Genomic DNA, 14,315 nt, shown 5'->3' with positions numbered 1-14,315 from the left:
CACAGTCAATTAAGGCAGATGTGATGCATGGACTCGTTTCCACGGCATGAAATCACAGAGCTTTGAAATCTTCACGTAGTCACTCACGTGACTCCGAAGTAAAATAGTAAGATTAAACGAGAACTTACCAGTTCGAAGTTTGATCATTATTTTATGAGGAGTACGTTGAGGGGATATGTGCCCTCCGCTCCCACCCTTGATCATATACTCAACTGGTATTTTCTTCTCTAATCTTACTATGTTCAGTGATTACAGTTATCTGTGATTTCACACCGCTGCTTTGAAGAATGACACGCATGCGTCCTGGCGGGGTTCTTCACGTATTCCCTCAACGTTACTCCTCATAAAATAATGATCAAACTTCAAACTGGTAAATTCTCGTTTAATCTTACTATTATATTGTACCTGTATATCTGATCAGATAGCATGCAAAACAAAGCTTTTGACTCTTAGAAAGGGTCCCAACTGGAAACGTCACCTATCCATGTTCTCCACAGATGCTGCCTGACCTGCTGAGTTACTGCAGCACTCTGTGAAACGTCACCTATCCATGTTCTCCACAGATGCTGCCTGACCCGCTGAGTTACTCCAGCACTCTGTGAAACGTCACCTATCCATGTTCTCCACAGATGCTGCCTGACCTGCTGAGTTACTGCAGCACTCTGTGAAACGTCACCTATCCATGTTCTCCACAGATGCTGCCTGACCCGCTGAGTTACTCCAGCACTCTGTGAAACGTCACCTATCCATGTTCTCCCCTCCCCCGTGTCTTTGTGCAGGATAACAGCAGCAGAGAAACTGAGAATCCAGAGACGTTTGATGTCGTCAATACTGGTCCATCAGGGAATGAGTTGATAGTTTCCTGATCGTACTCCACCTCTGTACAAAGCCAAGCTGGAGGAAATACCCTGGTGATCTCTGTCTGGGCCTGATTGCAAGCCGGCCCTCTGGGACAATGCTTCACAAACTCTGCCAGACGGCAATAGCAAGCAGCTTTACAGCAGTGAAGCGCAATAAACGGTGCAGACAGCTCGCAAACACCTCTTTACCATTCACTGGTTGGGGAAATATGAATCGGGTTACACCAGCGTACAGAGGAAATATTAAACACAGTGACTGAGGGCGGACTGGACACTAATGTGCCCAACAGCAAACATTCTTCACTGTGCAGGAACGCTAGATTCATAATGTGTATTGATTACTTTATTAATCCACTGGGGTCTGGGAGCTCAGTGGAACATACACTGTCTGCAGTCTAACTGAGGATAGACACAGAAAGCTGGAGTAACTCAGAGGGACAGGCAGCATCTCTGGTGAGATGGAATGGGTGACGTTTCGGGTGGAGACCTTTCTTCAGACTAATATGCTGCAGAAATCACTGGAGTATTTTTAGCCGGTCAACAATGGTATGCGGCTCTCTGACCTTGAAAGGCTGCCGGGTCTCCCCCAGCTCTCCATGGTCCACAACAGCGGCCGGCTGGTGTCTGCTATAAACACCTCCAGCAGCATGTGTACGGAGCAACAACCCGCATTCTCTTACAGCAGGGGAATTACAGGGACATTAGTATCATCACAAGAAAATATATCGGCATTAGTATTATTCCAGATTCACGGACAGTTTCTTCCCAGCTGTTATCAGGCAACTGAATCATCCTACCACAACCAGAGAGCGGTCCTGAACTACTATCTACCTCATTAGTGACCCTCGGACTATCCTTGATCAAACCTGGTGCAGGCTGCAAGGGCCGAATGGCCTCCTCCTGAACCTATTTTCTACGTTAACCTTTCTAGCTTTACCTTGCACTAAACGTTATTCCCTTATCATGTATCTGTACACTGTGGACGGCTCGATTGTAATCATGTATTGTCTTTCTGCTGACTGGATAGCACGCAACAAAAGCTTTTCACTGTACCTCGGTACACGTGACAATAAACTGAAGTGAACTAGATAAAGTAAACATGCTCTGCGTTATCGTGGCTGAGATACGTGATGTACAAGCTTGCTGCTACATCAGCAAAGTCGAGGTCAGGGTGACTTTCAACTTCCTACCCGATGGGTTATGAAGACCACAGAAGTTGCCATCACTACAATCTCCTGATCCCCTGCCCATAGCTACACAGGCAAGCTGGCCGCCACCCCCCCCACACACAGGCACCGCCCCACACACAGGCAAGCTGGCCGCCACACCACCCCACACACAGGCAAGCTGGCCGCCACGCTGCCCCACACACAGGCAAGCTGGCCGCCACGCTGCCCCACACACAGGCAAGCTGGCCGCCACACTGCCCCACACACAGGCAAGCTGGCCGCCACACACACAGGCAAGCTGGCCGCCACACACACTGCCCCACACACAGGCAAGCTGGCCGCCACACACACTGCCCCACACACAGGCAAGCTGGCCGCCACACACACTGCCCCACACACAGGCAAGCTGGCCGCCACACACACTGCCCCACACACAGGCAAGCTGGCCGCCACACTGCCCCACACACAGGCAAACTGGCCGCCACACTGCCCCACACACAGGCAAGCTTGCTGCCACATTGCCCCACACACAGGCAAGCTTGCCGCCACATTGCCCCACACACAGGCAAGCTTGCCGCCACATTGCCCCACACACAGGCAAGCTGGCCGCCACACACACAGGCAAGCTGGCCGCCACACTGCCCCACACACAGGCAAGCTTGCCGCCACACACACTGCCCCACACACAGGCAAGCTGGCCGCCACACACACTGCCCCACACACAGGCAAGCTGGCCGCCACACTGCCCGACACACAGGCAAGCTCACAATAGACAATAGGTGCAGGAGTAGGCCATTCGGCCCTTCGAGCCAGCACTCCCATTCAATGCAGTGACGGAAATCACTATCAAAATATGGAGGGGACCGGGGGACAGGGGGGACACAATTTCTTGGTGGCCGCGCGCGCATGCGCACACTCACACACACACATGTGAGGCTTCGGAGGCTCAATCCAGCGCTAAATGCAGCTCAACTCTGCCTGTCTCACCGGGTTAACCTACAGCTCTGCCTGGACTGACGGGACACCAGCGCTGCTTCTCCGCGCTGGCTGGAAACCGGGGCCATATTTCCCGCAAGTCCAGGTAGGGCTGTAGGTTAACCTGGCGGGACAGGCAGAGTTGAGCTGGGTTTAGCGCTGCTTCTCTGTGCTGGCTGTGGGCCTGGGGGCACCGCGCCCGTCAGACTCCTGATCTCTCTAGCCACTCCCGGGCGTGGGGCACTCGGGTGGAGGCGGGGATGATCCAGTGGCAGTTTGGCAGCGATTGCAGCGCCGGAGACCCGGGATTGATCTTGGCTGCGGATGAGACGCAGGTCTGTGTCCAGGACTGCCGTTTTAACCCTATGACCTGGGCACTTCCCCCTCTTCCAATCACCGCGCTCTATCCTCAGTTCCACCCCCCTACCTCCCTCCTCCAATCATCGCGCCGAATCATCATGTCCCGCCCCCATTGCCTGCTGACCGACGTCTCTCTAGTCCAATCGGCGCCCTCGATCATCAGTCCCACCCCCACTGTCTCGCGGAAAGCGAAGATTTCACCGGGTTTTAAAATCCAGATTACAAAAAATGGGGATGATCGTCCCCCACCTCTCAAAACATGGAGGGGGGACATGTCCCCCCTGGCCCATCCGGGATTTCCGCCACTGATTTAATGTGATCATGGCTGATCATCTCCAATCAGTACCCCGTTCCTGCCTTCTCCCCATATCCCCTGACTCCGCTATTTTTAAGAGCCCTATCTAGCTCTCTCTTGAAAGCATCCAGAGAACCGGCCTCCACCGCCCTCTGAGGCAGAGAATTCCACAGACTCACAACTCTCTGTGAGAAAAAGTGTTTCCTCGTCTCCGTTCTAAATGGCTTACTCCTTATCCTTAAACTGTGGCCCCTGGTTCTGGACTCCCCCAACATCGGGAACATGTTTCCTGCCTCTGGTGTGTCCAACCCCTTAACAATCTTATATGTTTCAATGAGATCTCCTCTCATCCTTCTAAACTCCAGAGTGTAAAAGCCCAGCCGCTCCATTCTCTCAGCATATGACAGTCCCGCCATCCCAGGAATTAACCTTGTAAACCTACGCTGCACTCCCTCAATAGCAAGAACGTCCTTCCACAAATTAGGGGACCAAAACTGCACACAAGACTCCTGGTGTGGTCTCACTAGGGCTCTGTACAACTGCAGAAGGACCTCTTTGCTCCTATATTCGATTCCTCTTGTTATAAATGCCAACATGCCATTCGCTTTCTTCACTGCCTGCTGTACCTGCATGCTTACTTTCATAGACTGATGACCAAGGACCCCCAGATCCCGTTGTACTTCCCCTTTTCCCAATTTGACGCCATTTAGATAGTAATCTGCCTTCCTGTTTTTGCTGCCAAAGTGGATAACCTCACATTTATCCGCATTAAACTTCATCTGCCATGCTTCTGCCCACTCCCCCAACCTGTCCAAGTCACCCTGCATTCTCATAGCATCCTCCTCACAGTTCACACTGCCACCCAGCTTTGTGTCATCTGCAAATTTGCTAATGTTACTTTGAATCCCTTCATCCAAATCATTGATGTATATTGTAAATAGCTGCGGTCCCAGCACCGAGCCTTGCGGTACCCCACTAGTCACTGCCTGCCATTCTGAAAGGGACCCGTTAATCCCTACTCTTTGTTTCCTGTCTGCCAACCAATTCTCTATCCATGTCAGCACTCTACCCCCAATACCATGTGCCCTAATGTTGCCCACTAATCTCCTATGTGGGACATTATCACCGCCACACCGCCCCCAGACACAGGCAAACTCATCGCCGCACCCCCACCTGAACCGTGACCTCATCTCCATCTCTGGGCCTTTGCAGGTCTCTGTAAAACACACACAACTATTCACTGCATTCATGGGCTCATTCAAGCTCCCTTCACAGAGCATAGACATAGAACACTGAACACAGATCATAGAACATAGGACAGTACAGGAACAGGCCCTTCGGCCCACAATGTCCGTGCCTAACATGAGGTCAAGACCAATTCTTATCTGCCTGCACTTGATCCATATCCCTCTATTCCCTGCATATCCATATGCCTATCTTAAACACCACTATCGTATCTGCATCCACTACCACCCCCGGCAGCACGTTCCAGGCACCCACCACCCTCTGTGTAAAACACTTGCCCCGCACGTCTCCTTTAAACTTTGCCCCTCTCACCTTAAACCTACGCCCTCTAGTGCTGGACATCTCCACCCTGCTGAAAAGGTTCTGAGTGTCAACCCTATCTCTGCCTCTTATAGTTTTAAATAATTCTTTCAGGTTCTCCCGCTGACATTCCAGAGATATATTAGCGTGCTGAATCTGTTGCCCAAAACACAGCCGGTCATCCAACATGGCCAGAATATGGCGATGGTCAGTTCTTCAATCCTGGAACATCTTCAACCCCTTTGGCCTGAGGGAGTCTGATTGCTGGATCATTGTAGAGCCGCACTGACCAGGGGGATGGGATGTGGACTGGACACGTGGACCACACTGGCCAGAATGATGGGACATGGACTGGACATATAGACTGCACTGGCCAGGGGGATGGGACCACGGCTGCACTCCACTGTTCCGGAGTCCAATCACCACATTGGATCAGTGATGAAACAAGGGTCACATTAATATCAGGGTCATCGTAGGAAACACCCACAGGTTTAGACTTATTATGCTCACATTATTCCCTTTAACCTGTATCTGTACACTGTGGACAGATCGATTGTAATCATGTATTGTCTTTCCGCCGAGTGGATAGCACGCAACAAAAGCTTCTCACTGTACCCCAGTACACGTGACAATAAACTAAACTGAACTACAACTGAAGTGGAGATGTGAGAGGGTGGAAGTGCAAAGGGACGAACAACGAGCGAGGTACACGTGACAATAAACTAGTCAAACTCAACTCAAGCCTTAACTTACCATGACAGAGTCATACAGGTTGGAAACAGGCCTTTCGGCCCAACTTGCCCACACCGACCAACATGTCCCAGCTACACTAGTTTGGGCCACATCCCTCTAAACTGGTCCTATCCATGTACCTGTCTAATTGCTTCTTAATGGACCAGTCCCACAGGTGATTTTTCAGTGGACTGCCGGCAACTGTCAAACACACAAATCGCTTCCTTCATCAGCCCGTTATGCAGGCGGGGGCCAGGGCAAGCGCGGTGAGCGCTGTCCGTGTGAAATTCACACGGTGCAAAGCCAAGGTGATACAGACACACACCACGATGAACAGGTAGGTTGGCGCTGTCATTAAGACAGCTAAAGCACAGTTTATGGTAAGTCCTTGAGAGGGGGGGAGAAGGAGTGGAGACAACTTTTAAGAAGCCAGAGATACACGGCTGTGAAGCTCGGCGGACATTAACACTCTCGGTTATCCTTAATTCTGAAAACTACTGCTTACCTTTTTTTCCCAATGAGCCAATGAAATTCACCGGTCAGCACCGGCTACAACCTACGAGAACCTCCGACCTCCTGGCGACCCACCTACGGCTCGAGAATTCTCGCTGCTCTCCATGGCGGCTTCATTCTAGTCGTCGCTAATATTTCAACATATTGTAAAATTTGCGGCGACCACAATGAGGCCGTGACTAGTTCCCAGAATGCGGGAACTCCTCACGACCGTGAAGGCGACTCCCCGGCAACCACCCGCGAACATGTGGCGACTGCAGTCTCCTGCTGTCGCCTAAGTGCGACAGGCCCATAAACGTCACGATAGTCCTCAACTACCTCCTCCGACAGCTTGTTCCATACACCCACCACCCTGTGTGAAAACGTCACCCCTCAGATTCCTATTAAATCTTTCCCCCCTCTCCTTAAACCCGTGTCCTCTGCTTCTCAAATTCCTTACTCTGGGCAAGACTATGTGTTTACCTGATCCATTCCTCTCATAGAAACATAGAAAATAGGTGCAGGAGTAGGCCATTCGGTCCTTCGAGCCTGCACCGCCATTCAATATGATCATGGCTGATCATCCAACATGATTTTGTACACCTCTATAAGATCACCCCTCATCCTCCTGCATTCCAATGAAATCCCAGCCTAATAACCTCTCCCTGTAGCTCAGGCCGTCGAGTCCTGGCAACATCCTCGTAAATCTTCTTTCCAGCTTGACAGCATCTTTCCTATAACGCGGTGCCCAAAAGTGAACACGATACTTTAAATGCAGCCTCAGTAACGCCTTGAACATGAGTGTTATACTGACCAACTGGGACATGAGTCTTGTACTGAACATTCCTGAGACATTTCCAAAACGTAGAATAGTCAAAACAAAAACATCAGGGGAAGACAAGAAGTAGGAAGGGGAACAGAATCTGGTTGGAAGCCTGTATCCAAACATGTAGTCAATGACACAACTCAACTTGCCTCAAGGACTATCAACTAACTGGCAGATCATACAGTGGCTAAGGTACTCATTCTAACATAAAATCTTTGTCATACATAATAGATCAGGTCCTTCAGGCCCACTTGCCCACACCGACCTACATGCCCCATCTACACTAGTTCCACCTGCCTGCGTTTGGCCCATAGTCCTCTCTGACATTTACAGACAGCTGTTGTCCACATCCTTCTCTCTTCAATCGGGATGCCTCAGTGGGGAAAACATTTTTCTAAAGTCTTCTCCTCCCAGGTCTATATGTCCAGAGAGTTTGAATTGGAAGATGCTGGTGCCTGCAACCATTTCCCAATATTGGTGTTCCAAACAGGTGATGTATTGGGTCGAGACCCTTCTTCAGACTGAATGTCGACCCGAAACGTCGCCTAATCCTTCGCTCCATAGATGCTGCCTCACCCGCTGAGCTTCTCCAGCATTTTTGTCTACCTTCGATGTTTCCAGCATCTGCAGTTCTTTCTTAACATAGGAACCTGAGGGGTAACTTTTCCACACAGAGGGTGGTGAGTGTATGGAACAAGCTGCCAGAGGAGGTAGATGTGGCAGCTACTATAACATCATTTAAAAGACCTTTAGACAGGTACATGGACAGGATAGGTTTAGAAGGGATACATTTAGTTTAGCGATAGTTTCAGCCCAAGGAAACCTCGCTGACCAGTGATTACCACACAAAAACTATCCTACACACACCAGGGACAAATTAATAATGATAGCAATTAACTTACAAACCTGTACGTCTTTGGAGTGTGGAAGGAAACCGGAACATCTGGAGAAAACCCACCAAGGTCATGGGGAAAATGTACAAACTCCGGCTTGAGATCTAACTATTCCTTTGGTTTATGTTTCATTCGCAAGAAGCTTATTGGGAGGGACAGAGCAGGCAAAGGCTGATACAACATCAACAAGTGTGCAAATCGGTCACCGCGGGATCTTATGAAACATTATGTGACAATAGACAATAGGTGCAGGCGGAGGCCATTCGGCCCCTCGAGCCAGCACCGCCATTCAATGTGATCATGGCTGATCATCCCCCATCAGTACCCCATTCCTGCCTTCTCCCCATATCCCCTGACCCCGCTATCTTTAAGAGCCCTATCTAGCTCTCTCTTGAAAGCATCTAGAGAACCGGCCTCCATCGGCGGCAGAGAATTCCAGACTTACAACTCTCTGTGAGAAAAAGTGTTTCCTCGTCTCCGTTCTAAATGGCTTACTCCTTATTCTTAAACTGTGGCACCTGGTTCTGAACTCCCCCAACATCGGGAACATGTTTCCTGCCTCTAGCATGTCCAAACCCATAACAATCTTATATGCTTCAATGAGATGCCCTCTCATCCTTCTAAACACCAGAGTGTAAAAGCCCAGCCGTTCCATTCTCTCAGCATATGACAGTCCCGCCATCCCGGGAATTAACCTTGTAAACCTACGCTGGGCTCCCTCAATAGCAAGAATGTCCTTCCTCAAATTAGGATGTGGGTGCAGTTTTCCTTGAACTGATACGCCCAGTACCATCTAGCCGCCGGGTTTGTCTGTGAAATAATCGCACCACCCACTGGAAAATCTACCTCGCATTTAAGCATTTTAATTATTTATTTGCCATATACCTTTTGAGGTGAAACGGGCAAAGTTTAAAGGAGATATGGGAGGGTGTTGCAGGGACTGAAGGGCCTGAACTCCAGGGAGAGGTTGGGCAGCATAGGACCTTATTCATTGGAGCGCAGGAGGGTGAGGGGTGATCTTATGGACGTGTATAAAATCACGAGGGGAATACATGGAGCCTTTTATTTCCACAGTAGGGGAATATTGAACCAGAGGACAAAGGTTTATGGTGAGAGGGAATTGATTTAATAGGAGCTTAGGGGCAATTTTTTCCACAGGGTGGGTAAATGGAGCTAGCTTCCAGAGGAGGTAGTTGGGGCAGGTATTATATCAACATTTAAGACATTTGGACAGGTACATGGATAGTTCTGTTGGGTTTCAGTGTAGTTTATTGTCACGTGTACCGAGGTACAGTGAGAATTTTTTTTTGCGCGCTATCCTGTCAGCAGAAAGACAATACATAGGAAAGGTTTAAGGGCCTGTCCCACTTAGGCGACTCTTGAGCCAACTGCCAGGGACTAGCTTTAATGGAATTCACCTACAACAACCCACAACACCTGCGTCAAACTACGACAGCAAAAATTGTCACCACTGCCGCCGAAAGTTTTTCAACATGTTGAAAATATTGCGACAGTTGCCTGTAGTCACCCCAAAAATCGCCTAAGTGGGACAGGCCCTTTAGAGGGACAGGGGCCAAGTGTGGGCAGGTGAGACTAGTGTCGAAGGGGCATCTTAGTCAGCGTGGACAAGTTGGGCAGAAGGGCCTGTTTCCGTGCTGTATGACCACAACACTGTTGTTTTTTGCTGCAAGTGAATGCCTTTCCCAAAAGTAACATCATTCTGTCACGTTCCTTGCATCCGAGGGAAATAATTTGCATTCTTCATAGGTTTTCTTTCATAACACAGTAAAAATAATGAGCGCTAACAGCCTCCTTTGTGCCAGATTGCAACGTTACACCTCCGCCTGTAAGGTATTATTATTCAACATTGAACTTCAGCCAATTTTTCTTTGAGAATAAAAGTGAATGAATGCCTCAGCACTTGGACTGACTGCAAATCAACAAATGGCAAAAGAGGTGCACTAGTTTAGTTTAGAGATTCAGCACGGAAACAGGCCCTTCGGCCCACTGGATCATCCCGTGACCAGTACTCACCCTGCACACTCACACTATCCTACACACTAGCGACCATTTATAATTCACCTACCAACCAGCACCTTTGGAGTGTGGGACGAAACTGGAGGGTAAATGAAATAGCTTCCGGAGGAGATACGCTGAGGGAACCCACGCAGTCACGGGGAGAACATACAAACTCCGTACAGACAACACACGTAGTCGGGATCGATCCCAGGTCTCTGGCGCTGGGAGGCAGCAACTCTACCGCTGCACCACCGTGCTGCCCATCCCGCTAATCTACAGTGTAATCTGAATGTCAGAGTTAACCTGCACTCCACTTCAATCATCCCTCACAACTCTTCTTGCTTTTGCTTCAAGATTTAAGAGCCAGAATAGACTAGAATAAACAAAGTGATATGGTGGATACCAAGGGGTGAAATAGCCTGCTTCAAATCCCAGCATCAGATAACTACACGAAAGCTTTCTCCAGATGCCAAGTGGCTTATCTCAAACAGATTTGCTCTTGTGATAACACACTCTACCGACAAAACTAAGGAGAAAATGATTGGAATTCCAACACAAGTCATTATCAGCATCTTACAAACTACCTCAAGCCACTGGAACATAGATCAGTACAGCACGGACACACTGGCCCAAACTCGGCCATGGTCCATCAAGCCCCATCCACGCTAGATTCAGTCATTGAGTTAAACAGCACAGCAACATGGCCTTTGGCCCACCCTGCCTAAAGTGCCCCATCTATACTACACCCATTTGTCCCATATCCCCCAGCTTTGGACAATATTCCTCTACATCTTTCCTATTCATGTACCTGCCCAAATGCCTTTTAAATGTTACAATACTTGCCTCAACTACCTCCTGTGGCAGTTCATTCCATATGCCAATCTAGTGATGCTGGGTGACCCACGGAGTTACTCCAGCACTCTGTGGAATGTCACCTATCCATGTTCTCCAGATGGAGCAGCTCCTGAGGACTGGAGGGTAGCTAATGTAACCCCACTTTTTAAAAAGGGAGGGAGAGAGAAAACAGGGAATTACAGACCAGTTAGTCTAACATCGGTAGTGGGGAAAATTCTGGAGTCAGTTTTGAAAGATGGGATAGCAGCACATTTGGAAAGTGGTGAATTCATTGGACAAAGTCAGCATGGATTTATGAAAGGTAAATCATGTCTGACGAATCTTATAGAATTTTTCGAGGATGTAACTAGTAGAGTGGATAAGGGAGAACCAGTGGATGTGTTATATCTGGACTTTCAGAAGGCTTTCGACAAGGTCCCACATAAGAGATTAGTATGCAAACTTAAAGCACATGGTATTGGGGGTTCAGTGTGGATAGAGAACTGGCTGGCAGACAGGAAGCAAAGAGTAGGAGTAAACGGGTCCTTTTCAGAATGGCAGGCAGTGACTAGTGGGGAACCGCAAGGCTCAGTGCTGGGATCCCAGCTATTTACAATATATATTAATGATCTGGATGAGGGAATTGAATACAACATCTCCAAGTTTGCGGATGACACGAAGCTGGGGGCAGTGTTAGCTGTGAGGAGGATGCTAGGAGGCTGCAAGGTGACTTGGATAGGTTGGGTGAGTGGGCAAATGCATGACAGATGCAGTATAATGTGGATAAATGTGAGGTTATCCACTTTGGTGGCAAAAACAGGAAAGTAGACTATTATCTGAATGGTGGCCGATTAGGAAAAGGTGAGATGCAACGAGACCTGGGTGTCATGGTACACCAGTCATTGAAAGTAGGAATGCAGGTGCAGCAGGCAGTGAAGAAAGCAAATGGTATGTTAGCATTCATAGCAAAAGGATTTGAGTATAAGAGCAGGGAGGTTCTACTGCAGTTGTACAGGGTCTTGGTGAGACCACACCTGGAGTATTGCGTACAGTTTTGGTCTCCTAATCTGAGGAAAGACATTCTTGCCAGAGGGAGTACAGAGAAGGTTCACTAGACTGATTCCTGGGATGGCAGGACTTTAATATGAAGACTGGATAGACTCGGCTTGTACACGCTAGAATTTAGAAGATTGAGGGGGGGATCTTATAGAAACTTACAAAATTCTTAAGGGGTTGGACAGGCTAGATGCAGGAAGATTATTCCCGATGTTGGGGAAGTCCAGAAGTAGGGGTCACAGTTTAAGGATAAGAGGGAAGTCTTTTAGGACCGAGATGAGAAAATCATTTTTTACACAGAGAGTGGTGAATCTGTGGAATTCTCTGCCACAGAAGGTAGTTGAGGCCAGTTCGTTGGCCATATTTAAGAGGGAGTTAGATGTGGCTAAAGGGATCAGGGGGTATGGAGAGAAGGCAGGGATGGGATACCGAGTTGGATGATCAGCCATGATCATATCGAATGGCGGTGCAGGCTCGAAGGGCCGAATGGCCTACTCCTGCACCTATTTTCTATGTTTCTATGCTGCCTGACCCGCTGAGTTACTCCAGCACTCTGTGAAATGTCACCTATCCATGTTCTCCACAGATGCTGCCTGACCCGCTGTGTTATTCCGGCATGCAGTTCCTTGTGTTTGCTTTTTAAAAACCCTTCGAACATCAACGCCCGCCCCATGTTGTGTTACTAACCATAAAATGAACACACCACGAGGAGGATTCCATGTATTCTGTTCCACAGAATATGCACATTGCTGTATTTGATGTTACCATTCACAGTAATTATAAAAGCAAATGTGCTGCAAGGTACAAGCAAGGCTTGGTCTCCACCAGAGGACATCTCCAAAACACTTGGTATAAATACTCATGCTTCAATTCACTGTGTGTGGTGTTTTAAAGGTACAGCAAATAATAAAGCCAGAACAAAAATAATCAATGGAACAAGCTTGCTGACATTAGAGGAATAGGATGGGATTCTTTTGCATAGTAAATAAAATCTTGCAATGAGCATAATAAATGTCATGACTAAGGCTTTAGCAGTTGGAGGGGGAATTAGTAGCATAATTAATAAGGAGACCATCATTTTCTTCAATGATACAAAGAGAGTGAAGTGACCTTTAGATTCAGGGCAGACACAGCAGGGTAGTTCACACATGGTTTGTCCTCACAGTACCATCAGACTGCTGTTGCAGGCAATGTAGTAATGTAGAAATAAATGATTTTAAAAAGACTAAAGATATGGCAGTCATAGTACAATCCGTACATTGCCAGTGTAAGGGGACAGCAAGACAACACCTTATGGACAAGGGGGGGAGATTTCCCGGGGATCAGGCAACATCTTCACATGTCTCACATCGCATGTGGAGAGAACGGTTTCTCTGCTCAGCCCAAATAATCCAACACATCATAGAACGGGTTCAAATACAAACTCAAAGAGACAATTACAAAGCAACATTTCCTGTGCGCCCATTAGAAAAAAATACAAAAACAGTCACCCATTTTTAATTTCAATCGGGGCAATGTTCAGATTGTTTCCCCCCAGCCACGCAGACATGATACTTGGATATAAAAATACCTTCTGAGTTATCAGCTTCAAATTACAATGACAGTAAAAGGGAATATCACAAAGGCAAGAGTCAAGAGTTCAGTAGCTTTTGGTCATCTCGTAGGATTGTGGGAATGCTGCGGAGTAGTGTCCTGAGCCCATGATGAGAGGCAGGATGCCGGCGTTGGGGACCACGTTCCACGACAGCGACAGGGTGATGTTCTCATTACCCCTGAAAACAGAGAGCACCACGGATCACTTTTACAGCCAGACAACCACTCACATACAGATGATTAGAATCATATAACCTTAGTGTGGAAACAGGCCCAACTTGCCCACACGCCCCATTTACACTAATCCCACCTGCCTGTGTTTATCCCTCTCAACCTGCCCTATATCCCATAAACCCACATCCCTCTAAACCTGTCCTATCCATGAACCTGCTTCAATGTTTCTTAATAGGTCCTGCCTCAACGACCTGTCGCCAGCTCATTGTTACCCCTGTGCAAATGTTACCCCTCAAGTTCCTATTTCATCTTTCCCCCCTCACCATAAATCCACGTCCTCTTGTTCTGGATAATCCCCACACTCTGGGCAAGAGACTCTATGCATCTACCCAATCTATTCCTCTCCTGATTTTATACACCTCTATAAGATCACCCCTCATCCTCCTGCGCTCCAAGGAGTAGAAACCCAACCTGCTCAACCTCTCCCTGTAG

At 48.3% G+C, this 14,315-nt stretch overlaps 1 protein-coding gene across 1 annotated transcript in view; it reads right to left on the bottom strand.

Moving 5' to 3' along the window:
• Nucleotides 1–12,770: 12,770 nt before the first annotated feature.
• The window catches only part of spcs3 (signal peptidase complex subunit 3), a 38,076-nt gene continuing 36,531 nt past the window's right edge, over nucleotides 12,771–14,315 (bottom strand). The window contains exon 6 of the mRNA XM_033018754.1: nucleotides 12,771–13,828. Within this exon, the coding sequence (XP_032874645.1) occupies nucleotides 13,696–13,828 (133 nt within the window). The 3' untranslated portion in view covers nucleotides 12,771–13,695. The remainder of the gene's footprint in view (nucleotides 13,829–14,315) is intronic.

Source organism: Amblyraja radiata, chromosome 3 (genome assembly GCF_010909765.2).
Source record: "Amblyraja radiata isolate CabotCenter1 chromosome 3, sAmbRad1.1.pri, whole genome shotgun sequence".
NCBI lineage: Eukaryota > Metazoa > Chordata > Chondrichthyes > Rajiformes > Rajidae > Amblyraja > Amblyraja radiata.
The sequence above is the reverse complement of the archived record's forward strand: the minus strand, read 5'-3'. Positions and strand labels throughout refer to the sequence as shown.